Here is a 16,381-nt window from a genome sequence, read left to right as displayed (position 1 = left end):
ACAATGAAAAATCTCAGAGACAAGTTATTGTCAACAACTTCTGTTGAGAGTGAAAAAGAGGTCTGAAGCAATTACAACTCTAAGAATTAAAGATATGCTTGGTGAAACATGTGGGTGTTCAGGACCTTAAAAAAAGAGTAGGACTCATGTCATTAAAAAGGAGAGGGGTAGCTGTTCTAAACAGGGTGCAGAGCAAGAACAAGGATGAAAGGTTATGTTAAGCTTAAAATCTTTGGCATTTGTGAGATAATTGGCCTGCCAAGAAGCCAAGTATTGTTGGGGAATATGGGTTGCGGTAAGATTATAGAGGTCTCTTATTGACAGAGAGAAGAATTTTTGCTTTAGACTGAGTGGATAAACATTAAAAATTTTTGAGAAGAATTACATCATACAAGTACTTTGTAGAAGATATATATAGTGACATGAAGTAAAAATGAATTTCAAATGGAGGTTGGAAGAGAAAACTAGAACACAATATCACTATCAACATTCTTTCCAATTATAAAAGATCCAATTATGACAGATTGGATTAATGCATCTATCAATTTGTGAGTTTCTGTAAGTACTCACAGTATTTTAAAAATAGATGCCCAAACTTCTATTTCTTTTGTTTTTCTCACTGATACCAATTATCCCAATGTATAAAATTCTTTTGGGGGTTACAAAAAATACCCCTTATTTTCTATACACATACATTTGTATATTTAAGAGATACAAATTAGAAAATATATTTGAACAGATTATTTTCTCCTGACTCTTAGGGGCATAATATCCCAATATTTATAACATACAAGGAAAAATAGGTTCTTCTATCATACTTCAGATTAGCTAATGTCAGCTATATGGCTGCTCAAGCTGAAGCAGCTTAGCTAAACCTGAGGACCCTTGTAGCTGCTCCTGTCCAGTCACCTGAAAGCTCAGAACAAACTTATTAGGGGAAAAATTGATAAAATGCCGAACTCTGCATTTGCATTTGAAGTAATCTGAGGGCCAACCCCATCACCATCTTGCCCTTTGATTTTCCTGAATGGTAATGTGTTTCTCCACCTATCAGTTACCACTACCTCTGCTTATGAACATGAGGAGAAGATATATTTCTACTCTTCCCTAAACCTGTGAACACTATAAACTTTCAGGTTAAAAAGTATGGTTACGGGGCGCCCAGGTGGCTCAGTCGTTAAGTGTCTGCCTTCAGCTCAGGTCATGATCCCAGGGTCCTGGGATCAAGCCCCACATCGGGCTCCCTGCTCCACGGGAAGCCTGCTTCTCCCTCTCCCACTCCCCCTGCTTGTGTTCCCTCTCTTGCTGTGTCTCTCTCTGTCAAATAAATAAAATCATAAAAAAAAAAAATGTATGGTCACAATAACTTTAGCTTTCAAGGTAAACATCTATTTGCATATAAACTTTGGCTAATATTACCACAGTACTTTGCAGTATTTTGGAAATGAAATCAGAAAATATTTTTCATGAAAGTTCTTCACTGATTTAAGCACCCTGATGCAAGAAATTGAAATTATATAGTAGAAACCAAAAGTAGCTTATGGTACAAAAAGAATAAATAATTAAAACATTTCTGTGCCTTTAATGAAGTCTATACCAGAGAGCAAGCCAAGCTAAGCAAAACCAAACAAAATCAAACAAGAACACTGACAAAAATCAGCACTTACCCATATCTTGCAAAATTTGCCCAGTATTTCATTATGGATCTACTCAAAATTTCCTCAGCTTTTGTGTAATTAGCTCTTCTTTCCAGAGGTAAACCAAAGACAAATTCAATTTCATAACCATGCATCACTCCCATCCATTCTGGCCAAGGAAGTTGGGAGGATCGGTGTTCAAAATAGTAGAAAAAGGCATTATTTCCCAATTCTGAGAACTTTTTGGTGAACTCCAAGGCTGGACATATGATATTGTAGTCCCCAAGAACATCATCCATCGCGTCACGGTATTTTTCAGCTCTCTGATCATCTAACAAGTCCACATAATAAAAAAGGATCGATTCCCTTCCAAATTCACTCACTCCTGGAAAATACATTTTTAAACCTTCTTGAAAGTCTTTTCTAGTTATGATACTGTCGTTATCTTTGCTGAAACCAGGAGCACCATATACTAAAAATGCTGTCCCCTCATCTTTATTAACGCCCACCAAGATCTGGGCTTTTTTGAACTGTCCAAGTCGGAGTAGTGTGTCTGGAATGTCAGTGAGAAAATCACCATCCACAACTGGACCAAAATTTACAGACAAAAGAGTATCAGAGGGGACAACCAAGACTTCATTCAGTAGAATTTCCTGGGGATCTTTGTTTCGAAGGCATTTGATTATCTCTGTCTCATTTTCTCTAGAGCAACCAATAAATTTAGCTAAGGTCAACGTTCTGTTCCTGGCTTCATCAAGAGACATTACTGCCCAAGGGGCATTAGAGGATCCACTTTGCAGAATGGCTCTGGTAAACAATGGCTGGCTTCTAGGAGAAAGTAAATGAAGGCTAACTGAACCTGCTCCTGCACTTTCTCCAAAGAGAGTTACACTTTTAGGATTTCCACCAAAGGCTGCTATATTTTTTTGGACCCACTGAAGTGCCAATTGTTGATCAAACAAGCCCATGTTCCCTGGTACCTCGGGATTTCCTGGTAAAGCTAAGAATCCTAGGGCACCCACCCTATAGTTCATTGAAACTACAATAACTCTTTCAACCTGAGCCAGAAATTTGCCATCATAAACAGGTAAAGATGATGTTCCGGTTTGGTAACCACCACCATAGATCCAGATCATTACAGTCGCATTTTTTGGTTTAGGTGTTGGAACCCACACATTCAGATATAAACAGTCTTCACTGAGATCAGTGTTTGGGTTCCACATCTCTGATCCAGGGAAACCTGGGAAACTTTGATCTGTGTTCTGATAGCAAGAATTTGCATATTTTGTGGCATTCCAAATATCGGACCACTTGGTCAAGAACTGTGGCTTTTTGAATCGAAGTCTACCAAGAGGTGGCTGTGCATAGGGAATTCCAAGAAAGGCTGTTACTGTGCCACCAAGAACTGGCAAGTTCATTCCTCTGACTTTTCCGTTCTTGGTGGTAATTATGATGTCTTCTTCCATGTGTGACTTCCCAATAAACACCCAGAGCAGAAGAAACCGCAAGAGAAACCGGATGCTTATGATTGTACCCTTGCTCTGCATATTGATTTCTGAAAGAGAGGTAATTAGGAAGTTTTAAAAACCTCATGCATCAAGTATTATATTTTATTTATGATAACTAACTGAAATAAAGTAATTCTTATTAATCCTAACAATTATGAAAACTAATAAATCTGTTACTACTATAAAGGTTTTGTTAAAAAAAACCACACACACAGAAAATGTTTGGAGATATTTCAGTTTTCAATTTAGAACAGGAATAAGTGGAATGGAAAAGTAGAAATTATTTCACTTGGAGGAATTCATTATCAGGTCTCTGTAAGGAAGATTTAGTATTTTAAAGAGGAAGTTTGTCCCAGGCATATATATATCTATATATAAAAGTATATCTAGATATACTTTTTTGACTGACCCACCAAAAGTGGCATTAAGTAGTAGTCAACTTATGAAGATATCATTTCTACCTCAGTTAGAGGAAAAAATATAAGCTCATGTATGCTCTGAAATGTGTACAGTTCTATTCATGGTCAGCTGACTCTTGACATAACTGAAGTAGATTGAGAACCTTTAAGGATCCTTAGACTTCTGTTACTGGCTTTTTCTGTTTCCATGGTCCCTTCTGTGGTTCTTTTTGCCTCATGGTTTCTTCCTCAAAACAATCCAGAAGAGAATTTGGACAATATACTCATAGAATATTAAGTAACAAAAATACAGCAGTTGTCATTGAACCTAAAAATTGTGAAAACTAACAAATCTGCTGCCACTGTAAAGAACTATGGGAAAAACGGGAAGAGAGACTGAGGATATATACCAGAAAAAGTGAGTAACAAAGAAAGCCTTCTCTACCTGAATTACAATGTCAATGGAGAGAACCAGCAGCTGATAATATAATGTGTGAGAGGAGATACTTTGAAGGAATTTTACACTCAGGGATTACTCAATGCACATCTGCTATTTGTTAATTGATTAAAGTATATGCAACTGACAAGGTTGCCTATATGTTAACATATGACATGTGTTAACATGGTCAGATTACTTGCATTTTGATACTGGACAAAATAAGTGAGATTAAGAGGACTAATGCTGAGGAATTACTGGAAAGAGTAGAAGAAAAAGGAATCTTTGAGACCTACAAAATTATAACTATTTGACATTTTATTAAATAATATTTATTGATGACATGAAAAGATTGCTTGTGGAAATCAAAGTTTTATTAAAAATTCATAATGTGGTGCACCTGGGTGGCTCAGTGGGTTAAGTGTCAGCTCAGGTCATGATCTCATGCGTCATGAGATCTAGCTGCACTGGGCTCCAAGCTCAGCAGGGAGGCTGCTTCTCTCCCTCTACCGTCTTCTACTCCTCCCCCCAACTCGTGCTTGTGTGTGCTCTCTCTCTTTCTCCCAAATAAATAAATAAATAAACAAATTCATAATGCACACCTGAATTTCTTTAAAATTAATAAAACCTAAAAATCAGATTCTGAAACTTCACATAACAAAGAGGGACACAAAAATGTAATGCCCATATCATTTAAAAGAACTAACATCTTTATACAACTGAAAGAAAACCTGATTAAAACAGTCAGATACAAACACTGATTCTCATCCACACAATAATAACAAAGGTCCATAAATATAAAAAAAATTTCTGTATTATTTTTTGATACTATAATTGTAAATACAATCTATGTGTCTAAGAAGCTAATGCTGTGAGCATTGAGACTCTGTATTAGTGTTTTTTGTTTTTTTTTTTTTTTAATTTATATTGTCTCAGAAGGTAGAGAGAATAAAGTATTACCCTGAAAACTGTTCCAGAGTTAGGATTCTCACTTTTTTTTTTTAAAGATTTTATTTATTTATTTGACAGAGAGAGACACAGCGAGAGAGGGAACACAAGCAGGGGGAGTGGGAGAGAGAGAGAAGCAGGCTTCCCGCGGAGCAGGGAGCCCGATGCGGGGCTCGATCCCAGGACTCTGGGATCATGACCTGAGCCGAAGGCAGACGCTTAATGACTGAGCCACCCAGGTGCCCCGGATTCTCACATTTTAAATCAACCGCATTCACCACTGCTAATAGTACAGCTAGTGATCAACAAGTATTTTTTGAGCCCCCCAAAAGATCTGGATAACCTGATCAATTGTACAATATTTTGTTCAGTGTATGTATGGATATCTCTATCTCTGTCTCTGTCTATATATCTATATATCTAGATCTAACTCTATCATTGTCCATATATATGCATATATATACACATATATGTCTATGTATAATGGTTATAAAAATAATAAGGTTTTAAAAAATCAAACTGTGAGATTATTTTATGTTATCAGTTTTGATACTTTTGAATATGTGTTGGCTGTTAAATACTTTATTGAATTACATAATATTTTAATACTATTTCTATACTATATTTATGATTTCTATACTATTATAATATGCTATATTTATGATAATTATATAGTATTACGATAATGTAACAATAATGTAAAGGTTCTTGTAGACTTAACACTAATGAAATTTTATATTTCTGACCGTTTAGGAGTTTTAGAGGTATAGCTACTACAGTCTTATTTTTTTTTTCCTTCTGTTAATTTCTAAGCCCTTTCTTTTAAATAGATGGAGGTGACATTTGGAGAACAAAGTGCTGCAGAGTTTTTGTTTCTTTTTTTTCTTTTTAAAAGCCTGCTTTGGAAAGAAAATAGGAGTTAAGACACAAAGCAGGTTTACTCTAGGCTGCATTTCAACAAATTAATTGCAGCATCTCTGGTTGTACTCCTTCCTCCCTGTGGCCCAGTTCAAGCAATGTTCTTCTGAATCTAAAGACAAGACCGCCTGGTTTTTTTGTGTGTGTGGTTTTATATAAATATTATTTTGCCTTTGTAAACTAAACACCTAATGCTAATAATTTTTGGTCTCTGATAATTTTCAAACATTTGTTGTACAGTTTAATAATTTTATTGCACAGCAAGTATAATACTACAAAAACATTTTGTTTTTATATGTAATTAATAAATATAATAATTGTCCTTGAATATTTTAAAAACTATCTACTATAACACGTAAAAGGTTAGTATCATTCCTATGTAACTTAGCTTGATTTTCTTGTATGTTTTTATTTATATTTGTGCTGACTAGGTGTTAATTTTGTATAGTATGATTTATGCAAATAATAATCTTGCTTTCTCAACAATGACCTATGAGTCATCATCTTACAAATAATGTAATTAGTAACATTCAAAAAAAATCATCGTAAGCATGTGTTCACAGCAAGAATGGCAATATAGGGGCGCCTGGGTGGCTCAGTTGGTCAAGCAACTACCATCAGCTCATGTCATGATCCTGGAGTCCCGGGATCGAGTCCCGCATCAGGCTCCCTGCTCAGCGAGGAGCCTGCTTCTCCCTCTGACCCTCTCCCCTCTCAGGTACTCTCGCTCATTCTCGCTCTCTCAAATAAATAAGTAAATCTTTAAAAAAAAAAAAAAAAAGAATGGCAATATAATCTCAACTCACCATCAGGGTACTTGTTGGAGCGTTTATATACCATATTATGAAGTCTAGACTTTAATATGAAAGTATGCATGTGCTCATATACACATTGTTAGTGTAGGGTAATATTTTTATAGTTAGCTGCAGTACTGATTTAAATAAGCATTATGTTGTCCTTTTCATAATCTGGTATTCTCTATTCTAACAGGTTGCTCTGTATTTTTAGTATATGTTACCACATGATTAAATAATCAAAAGATGAATAAAGGAGACTAAGAAAATGTTATTAGTCTATATATCTAAATCTTTATTAATAATTAAAACATTAAATAAAACTTCATTTGTTTTTTCAATAAATTCTGGTGCAAGTTGGCTAATGTCACATTAAATAAGCAATTTAAATTCTGAGAATACATAATACATCATAAGGAATGGGGAAAATTTTCATACCAACTACAACTGAGTATCTGAATTAGATCACTTAACTTACTGCCATAGTTTTGGAAAGAAAGGCAAGAGTCTTTGGAATTGCAAGAGAAAATGAATGATGGGTGTGGGAAGAAGGAAAAACCTGAATGATAATGAAGACTATAGTGTTCCAAAGTTGTAAAGTGCTCTGGGATATCAAAATCTACTGGCAATCTTTGGGAAATATTTCAAACTTTTAACAATATAACTTTGAAAATAAAAAAAGGCAAAAAATTACTTTTTTTTCATTTTTGATTTAATTTTGAAAGTATTATCAACTTTTTTTAAAAGATCTTATTTATTTATTTGACAGAGAGAGACACAGCGAGATAGGGAACACAAGCAAGGGGAGTGGGAGAGGAAAAGCAGGCTTCCCGCCGAGCAGGGAACCCGATGAGGGGCTCAAACCCAGGACCCTGGGATCATGACCTGAGCCGAAGGCAGATGCTTAATGACTGAGTCACCCAGGTGCCCCGAAAGTATTATCAATTTTAAGAAATATATTTTATGCCATAAGACATGGCTGTAATAAAATGATTGACAGAAAGAGTTATTTATTTGCCAAACATTTGCCATAGTTGATTATCAACCACATTTTCAAAATAATTCGCCACCCAAGGACTTCTTAAAAGATGGTCAAGCAAAGCAGCGCCTAGGTGGCTCAGTTGGTTAAGCGACTGCCTTTGGCTCAGGTCATGATCCTGGAGTCCTGGGATTGGGTCCCGCATCAGGCTCCTTGCTCAGCAGGGAGTCTGCTTCTCCCTCTGACCCTCCCCCTCTCATGCTCTCTATTTCATTCTCTCTCAAATAAATAAATAAAATCTTAAAAAAAAGATGGTCAAGCAAATATTGATAATAGTTTTCTCTGCGTGTAATTTTCCTGTTTTTTAAAAAGTTATAATATGCATTTCTATATAAAAATAAACCTTCTTAAAATAGTGGGGCAAGAGCCATCTAGATAATATGATCTAGAACAAGTTACTTTAAAATGTGTTTGGTCAAATTAAACAACTAAGCCTTTATACCAAACCTAAAAAGCTTGTTTTGTTGCAGGCTATCTGAAGTGGGGAACTGAGGAAGTCTATTTATAAATAGACTATACCACTGTCTTTCAGGGATCCTTCAGGTACCCATTAGTCCCTAAAAGAATGTGTACAGATAGAAGACACTATGTTAGGTATGAGGAGTGTAAGATCTTTATCTGTCCTCAATCAGGAAGAACATTCACAAACTTTTCATCATGTGAATAATTCAAACATTTAATATTAGAGAGATCTTGGGTCTTCTTTGAAAGTTGAAACTGGTGTTAGGTTGACATCTATTCAATTATAATTCTCTAACATCCTACAGTTTTTATAAGAATGAGCAGATTTTGGCATGAAAGCATTAATATGAAGACAACATACAATTTAAATATGTTATTATCAAAAAATGACTCAGAGCAGAAACCAAATTTATAAACAAGATGTGACTTGTTAAGATATTATTAGCTCATATTTTAAAAACTGAAATGTGGAATAGATCTCAAACATTTTCTTACAGTTAAAGAAGCAGGACATTAAAAACAAACAACAATAAAACAACAAATCTAGGAAAATAAAACAACTTAGCAAATCCAATTAGCAATTTTGTTTGTCATTCAAAGGTGATGTTATTTCAAATTCACAGAGAATTCTAAAGATGTTCATTTAAAGTATAAAGCCACTCTTTAAAAACTCATGCTCATCCTTAAACAAGTAACTACATAAGTGAAATATATTTATCATAAGTATGAGATAGTTTATATCATGGAAGACATTATACAGACTAGTGATAGTACCTCCTAGTTGAGTTTATTATTGTGTAATATGTTCATAAAAATATGGAAGGCCTACTTTTGAAATAAAAAATGAATTATAAATAGAAATCATAAACAATGAAATAATTTCATCCACATTTCAGTTTACTTTTAATCACACATTTTATACTCAATGCTTAATTCTCTGATTAAACAAGAACTGATATCATCAAAATAAAGGTAGGTGTACAAGACTGTAGGGTGAGCAGAAAATCTATATTTGCTAATTGTTTGTATAATAATAGAAATAATAGCAAATTTACAATATTTTGCTATAATTTAAATGCACAGATTTTTAAAAAAGAGGACAACTAGAACCAAGGGGGAAAAGTTGGTATATCGAGTTAGAAAACAGAATTTTCTTTTAGCTATAAGAAACTTAGACTTTATTCTTTGCCAATTGATATTGTTTCAGATGACAAAATGTTGATTAAGTACCCTGTTCAAGCCAGACAATAAAAGAACTATTCATTTCATGCCACTTAAAAAAAAAAAAAAGAAAAAAAAAGAAATAGAGTAAGACTGGGAAAAACCACTTTTGTTACTCTTTTTAGGAGAGATAGAGATTCACTGAATCGTGCATTTAAGGGTAAAATACAGCATAAAAATGTTTTCCTTTAGGGAGCGCACTGAGAAGATACATCACAGTGATTCCACAAGTGCTACGGTCCTTTACACAAAGTTGAATAAATTCATTTTTTCCTCAGGAATTAAATGGACTCAGTTTGCGTTCCTTGAATCATAGGCAGATTTGATGCATGTGTCTGCTCGCTTGCTTCATCTGTCCCATTGGCAATAACTGTTCTCCACAGAGCACCAAAGGGGCACAGCAAACCAGTGAAGGGATAACAATCCTCCTACAGAATGAGCTTCTCAGTAAGTTGCATCTCTACACGAACATGTAAATTCAGAGCCGCTTACCTGACTCACTGCAACAAAGATGATAAAGTTTGCAAGGAGTGGAAATCGTGTAATACTTCGGGGAAGCGCAGTATGCAGCTGCTGCTCCCAGCCTGTAAATTAGAAGGCACTGACATTACAATCAACTGTTACTGACAAAGCTCGCGAGAGTTGGCAGCCGCAACTCGATCTAGAGGCAGCCAATCTTTACTTTCTGACATCTGTTCAGAGGCTAATGGTATGAATGCAATAGTGATTCATTTACAAAAATATTACCAGATTCATGCTTTATAAACGATTGCAGGCGCTCATTTCAGAGTGAAGAAAAAAAAAAAAAAGAAGTTTCTTTAACAGAAGCTGAAACTGAACAGAAAATGCATGTGTTTTCCTTTTTAAATACTACCAGATCTTTTAAGGTCTTTTCCCGTTTTTATAAAATATAAAAATTTTTTTGGGGGGGTGCTCATTTTAAGATTTAAAGACGTGCACATGGTTCTCAAGAAATTTGGTATTGAAATTCTTTGTACCTTTAACCTGTGCCTTTCCCGTAGTTATAAAGGAGTGCAAAAGAGAAAATTGGAAACAAAATAATTACTCTGTAGATAAAGCCATGCAAATCAAAAGATTAGTTACGTTAACTGAATGAATGTCTCTGTTATGTATGTCCTTCCAAGCCCTGTGCCCCAATACTTATTTAAGTTCTATAAATCTCAGCACTGGTAATTTCCTGTCAGGGGTCCTGCAGGCAGTCGAGTGTGACGAGAAGCCACAATTTTCTGGTCAAGACAAAAATACAATGAATAATTTTCACCAAACTCTTAAAAAGATACATTTGCCAATTGGAAGAATGTGAATTCTCAGAGATGTATTTATAACTTTCAGGCTTATCTGCCTTGAAATATATATTTGGGAAAGTGAAAAAACAAAAACAAAAACAAACTTCTAAGCTTGATTTCTCAACGCAGTTACATTCTTTATCTCTTTCAAATGATAGCTTTCACTTTTAAATCTCTCACTTTTTGGCTCACTATCAGTAGGCATGTAATTGTAGGTAAACCTGTTTTTGTTTTTAATATTGTGCTAAAATTTCAAACATGCAAATATAAGAACTGTCATTTGCTATTGATACTACCTTGTGCCAGTCATTATAATTGACAGTTACATAAATTATTTTACTTTATTCCAAAAATATATTAGTTAAATATCATTAACTGTATTTTTCAGATGAAGGAGCTAAGGCTTATTAAGATAAGAAACTTGTTAGATATCCTACCACTACTAGTCGTTGGAATCAACATTTTAACTTGATCTGTCTGATGTCATTTCATGTTAATTGTTTCCAAGTAATAGCCACTTTGGTCTTCAAAAATATCTTTTCTGCAAAAATTGCTACTCAGGAGGTATTTATGAGATAAAAAAAACCTCCCAATCACAATGATTTGCAATGCATTTAGAATACAGTTTATATGATGACAACCTAGTCACACGAAAGTTACAAAATACATGGTCTATCTAAAAGGAGGAAGGGTTTTTTAAAAGGTGTATAATGACAATTAAGCAATGCTTTATAAAGTGATGGCATTTCTGTTTAAAATGTAGTCATTCTGGGGCACCTGGGTGGTGCAGTTGGTTAAGCATCTGACTCTTGGTTTTCAGCTCAGGTCTTGGTCTCAGGGTCGTGAGATGGAGCCCCGCTGTGGGCTCTGCACTAGGCGGCGTGGAGTCGACTTGAGATTCTCTCTCCCTCTCTCTCTCTGCCCCTCCTGCTTGTGCTCTCTTTCTCTAAAATAAGTAAATCTTAAAAAAAAAAAAAGTGGTGAGAGTTCATTGGTTTAGTGTGATTTTGTATGCAAGTGTCAAGTGTCAAAATTCTCTCCGACACAGCTCTGCTGCACTGTTTCCGTGCTGGTATGGCTTATTCTCAAATCCGGCACTGGTCAAGGGATGTTTTTGATGTTAGTGAATTTTGGCAGAGCATTTTGCATGCTCCTAATACCAACTCACCACCATGTAAAATATATCACATATATACACATATTTCCTTTTCATCGTTAAATAGGAAGCTAAACAATAAAATAATCTGCTACAAACAGATTTTTTTTAACCCATGTTTGAATTGGCTGACTAGCAATATCAAAACCTGCCAGTTTTTCCTCAGCTCAGCACTTTGGCTTCAGTGGACCCCCTTTAGCTACTACTGCCCCTTTAGTTTGTTTTCTCTGATTTCTCAGCTATGCCACATTATCTGATGCATTATTTCAGTGCATGTTTTTCCTCCTGTTTTATTTGAGTGTCTCTTTCTTTGTGCCTCAACATACAACAGCTGTCTTTTTACTTACATCACCATTTTTTTTTTTAACATATATCCAGCAGCCCATGTAGGTCCAAGGCCGTGAGAGTCCTGTTTCAGGGTTAGGGAAGTGTTACTCTGCTCCCTGACACCATGGATGATTAAGATCATGCTGTTAACTGTTAGGTAGGGTATGCCTCTTAAGTGGCATTGCTAAAATACCACAAGACTCTTGACACGTTAACACTGCTCAGGTTATGCAGCCATATATGCCCAAGCTCAGGCAAGACAACCATTATGGTCTCGACTCTATGCTCATTTTCAGTTAGCCTATAATGGTGGCTTTTTGCTTTTAAGCTTTTATTGTAGCTTAGTTACCATTGGGTTGGTTGTTTTCGAGAGAGCAGCATTCAAGGAGATTTGAAAGGGTGGGAAATACAAATCCCATATTGTACATTAGTCTTCCTTAGGCATATTGATGCCCCAAGATGCCCTAATTTTTATTAATCCTCTGTGGGTTTTTTTGACAAGAATAATACCTTCTCTAAAGGAAACATGGATTACAAAAAAAGTATATTTCCACATTTTACATATGACAGAGATGAAAAAAGATCATTTGTTGTATTTCATTCTAGCCTTCTAAAAATGTATGTATATAATTATAGAGTTATATATAACAATAGTCAAATAGGATACATAATCTTGTTTCCTGTTTTTATTTTATTACATCATATTAATTTTTATTAAATACTTTAATGACTGAGTGATGTATTATAGTGAGTATACCATAATTTATTGCACTATTTGTTATTTTTATGATAATATTTTTAGCTAATAACTACTGTTTGCAAACGCTGTGCTAAGCACTTTAAATATATTAACTTGGGCGCCTGGGTGGCTCAGTCGGTTAAGCGACTGCCTTCGGCTCAGGTCATGATCCTGGAGTCCTGGGATCGAGTCCCACATCGGGCTCCCTGCTCGGCAGGGAGTCTGCTTCGTCCTCTGACCCTATCCCCTCTCATGTGTTCTCTCTCTCTCATTCTCTCTCTCTCAAATAAATAAATAAAAATCTTTAAAAATAAATAAATAAATATATTAACTCATTGAAAATTCGAAGCCACCTTTTAAATAAGTATAATCATTATCCCTATTTTACAGTTGAGGAAATTTAGCCACAGTGTTTAAGTAACTTGCCAAAAAATCATACAGGTAATAAAAGTACTTTCTAATATATTTTTTTTTTTATGTAAGCACTATTACAATTGGCACTTTTGTGTATGGATATTTAGGTGTAACTTTTGCTTATTTTCTTAATTTATTTTCCCATATGTGGAATAACTGAATATGACTAGTACAAAGTAATTTTTTTTTTTTTGCAATCTTCTGAGATCCTCCATAGACTGTTTCCAACTATTCTGGCAAAAAGGGGAAATCTTAATCAGAATAAATCTGATGAAGTCTCTGGAGCTAAGAGACTATACATTCATACCTGGATGTGACAGGTGTTTAAATGTTGATTTCTGGACAGATTTTAGAAGTGGGTCCAGCACAGCAAACAATAAAATTATCGAAGAGTGTGGTGGCAGCTAACTGCCTGCAGGTGGTTAGAGATGCAACAAAGATCTTTTGGAGTTAAGGAAGACTGAATGATGGGGAGTCTGAAGTAGCCCTGTGCTATTTATATGGGTATATAGGGAGTTTGTGTAAAGGAGTTCTGGAGAGAGGTTTATAGGCACCAACAGTTTGGTTAGAATCTTGAACCCTAGACTCTAAGAAGATAATTAAAATCAAGAAAAAATCCATGGCTTCTGAGGATATGTGGTACCAAACTATTTTCATGGAAATTGCAAGGGCAGGAGAATCAAAGTGAGGAAATACACTCTGAAACTAAATCACACAGTGGTTGAGCAAAGAAAGAAAAACTCATTGTTTTAAGCATGAAAGAAAGAGAGAAAAGCAGCAGCACCCTTCTTTGTTTATAATCTGATTTATTGAATTGGCTTAAATTTACTCTTGCTAAACATTTGATTAATCCTAGAGTTTTACTTGCAGAAAAACTGTACATTAACATGCCACAGAATCAATCCAAGGGCTCTAAAAATCCTGATTCCTGGACCCCATCCTGGACTTTGGCTCTTGTAGACCTGCAGTGGTCTTCTAAACTAGTCTCCTACAAACCGTAAGAGATGCTGAACTATAGGACACAAACTGAGGGTTGCTGGAGGGGAGAAGGGTGGAGGAATGGGGTAACTGGGTGATGGGCATTAAGGAAGGGGACTCGATGTGATGAGCACTGGGTGTTGTATGCAACTAATGAATCACTAAATTCTACCTCTGAAACTAGTAATACACTATGTGGTAACTACATTGAATTTAAATAAAAAATTAAAGAATAATGAAATAAATTAGCCACCTATATAAGGCTGATTAGGGATGTTCACAGACCACACTAAGAGGCAAAGTCCCAGGGCTGGTCTCCTCAGGAAATTGTTACCCTATCATATATACGGTTTATCTTCTTCCTTCTATCTACTCATGTGCAATTACGTCTTTAAATTTAAGCTAATTTGGAAATATATCAAATGTAATATTTTGTAGTAGGGTTTCATATAACTGATGCTATCAAATATTTCTCTTCAACTTAATTTTATTACCTGTATTTTAATCATTTCTATGGATGTATTATGATTTTACTAACTCATTTTTGTTGTATAGGTAGATTACTTTAAGTTTTTCATGGGAATAATAATATAAAAATGGACATAACAATTGTAAATATTTTTATATATTCTTATTTTTCATGGGATAATTACTTAAATCAGAATTGTTCAAAAATAATGCATGCTTTATGACTAAGATATATATGACCAACTACCTCCACAAAATATTATCAATTTATATTTCCATTGCAATTTAAGAAAATGTTTCTTTTATAATGCTCAAAAGAAAATAGATTATTATTTTCCCATTTCACGTGACAAAATATTACTATGTTTAATTCATTTGCTTATTGCTATGATCAACTATGTATTTTCTTTTTTCTTTTTTTTCTAATTTATTTATTTGGTGGGGGGACGGAGGGAGAGGGAGAAAGAATTTTGATGAGCATGGAGCCTGACACAGAGCTCAGTCCCAGGACTCTGAGATTTTGACCTGAGCTGAAATCAAGAGTTGGACGCTTAATTGACTGAGCCACCCAGGTGCCCCACAGCTATATATTGTCATGTGTTTATTAGTTTTCTGAAATGTAACTTTTACTTAGATATAATTTCAAATATATGGGAAAGTTTCAAAACTGTGTAAAGAACTCTCAGAAACCTTTACCCAGATTCACAGGTTAATATTTTGACCCATTTTCAATATCATTCTCTCTTTCTTCATATATATGTATGGGATAATATATGTGTATGGACACATATGTGCCTATTATTTTTTTCTGAATTATTTCAGTATTATTTGCAGTCTTTATAGTTTTTTATCCCTAAGATCTATGGAAATCTATCTGCTCTCTGGCAGTAGATGTAAGTGAGTTCAATCAGCAGTCTAACAAATAAACACAAACTAGACAGCTCTGTTATTGAGGGACAACTTTAACTTTAAAAAGGGCAACCAATAAATGGAGAATGAATAATATGCTAGAAACAAAAATTTGACAAAGCCTGATGAACATATTGAGTCAGGCAAGAATTAACAATTGATATCAAAATCATTAGATGTATGATTGATGAAGAACTGGATATTTGATATTCCTGAGGAACCACACATATTACATTCAGAATTTCATAATTTAAGCAGGGGGTTCAAATTTAGCATCATGGATGGTGGGGTCAATGGAATACTGGGCATAGAACAGTACATAGTTTACCTAAAAATTTTTAAGTTGTATGTTTTATCATCAAGCTTTAAGATATGACTTATACTTCACATGAAATAAAGAAAATAAATGAAAAAATAAATGATATCACAATGAAGTAACCAGACAAAAAGTGGGACGTTCAGTCCTGGTCATTTCAAAAAAACAGTGAAGAAAGTTCAGTTACATTAGACTGGGAAACACATAAGGGACATAATCAGATGCAGTGCATGGCACAGACTAGAAATGGGTTCGAATATCAGAAAGGATATTTTGGGGGTCAGTTTTGAAAATCTGAGTAATTACTGGTGTTACATTAGATGAGAATAATTATGGTGGAAATTCTTGATTAAAAGAAGTGGGTCACAGAACACTATGAAAATATGATGCCATTGTGGTTTGTGCA

At 34.8% G+C, this 16,381-nt stretch overlaps 1 protein-coding gene across 1 annotated transcript in view; it reads right to left on the bottom strand.

Annotated features, from left to right (window-relative positions):
- Positions 1 to 9,957, bottom strand: part of BCHE (butyrylcholinesterase) — a 62,019-nt gene extending 52,062 nt beyond the window's left edge. The window contains exons 1-2 of the mRNA XM_021702621.1: positions 9,854 to 9,957; positions 1,668 to 3,192 (exon numbers count right to left, since the gene is read on the bottom strand). Of these exons, the coding sequence (XP_021558296.1) occupies positions 1,668 to 3,184 (1,517 nt within the window). The 5' untranslated portion in view covers positions 3,185 to 3,192; positions 9,854 to 9,957. The remainder of the gene's footprint in view (positions 1 to 1,667; positions 3,193 to 9,853) is intronic.
- Between the last annotated feature and the right edge of the window lie 6,424 nt (positions 9,958 to 16,381).

This window comes from Neomonachus schauinslandi, chromosome 1 (genome assembly GCF_002201575.2).
Source record: "Neomonachus schauinslandi chromosome 1, ASM220157v2, whole genome shotgun sequence".
Taxonomy (NCBI): Eukaryota; Metazoa; Chordata; class Mammalia; order Carnivora; family Phocidae; genus Neomonachus; species Neomonachus schauinslandi.
This window is presented reverse-complemented; position numbering and strand designations above follow the sequence as displayed.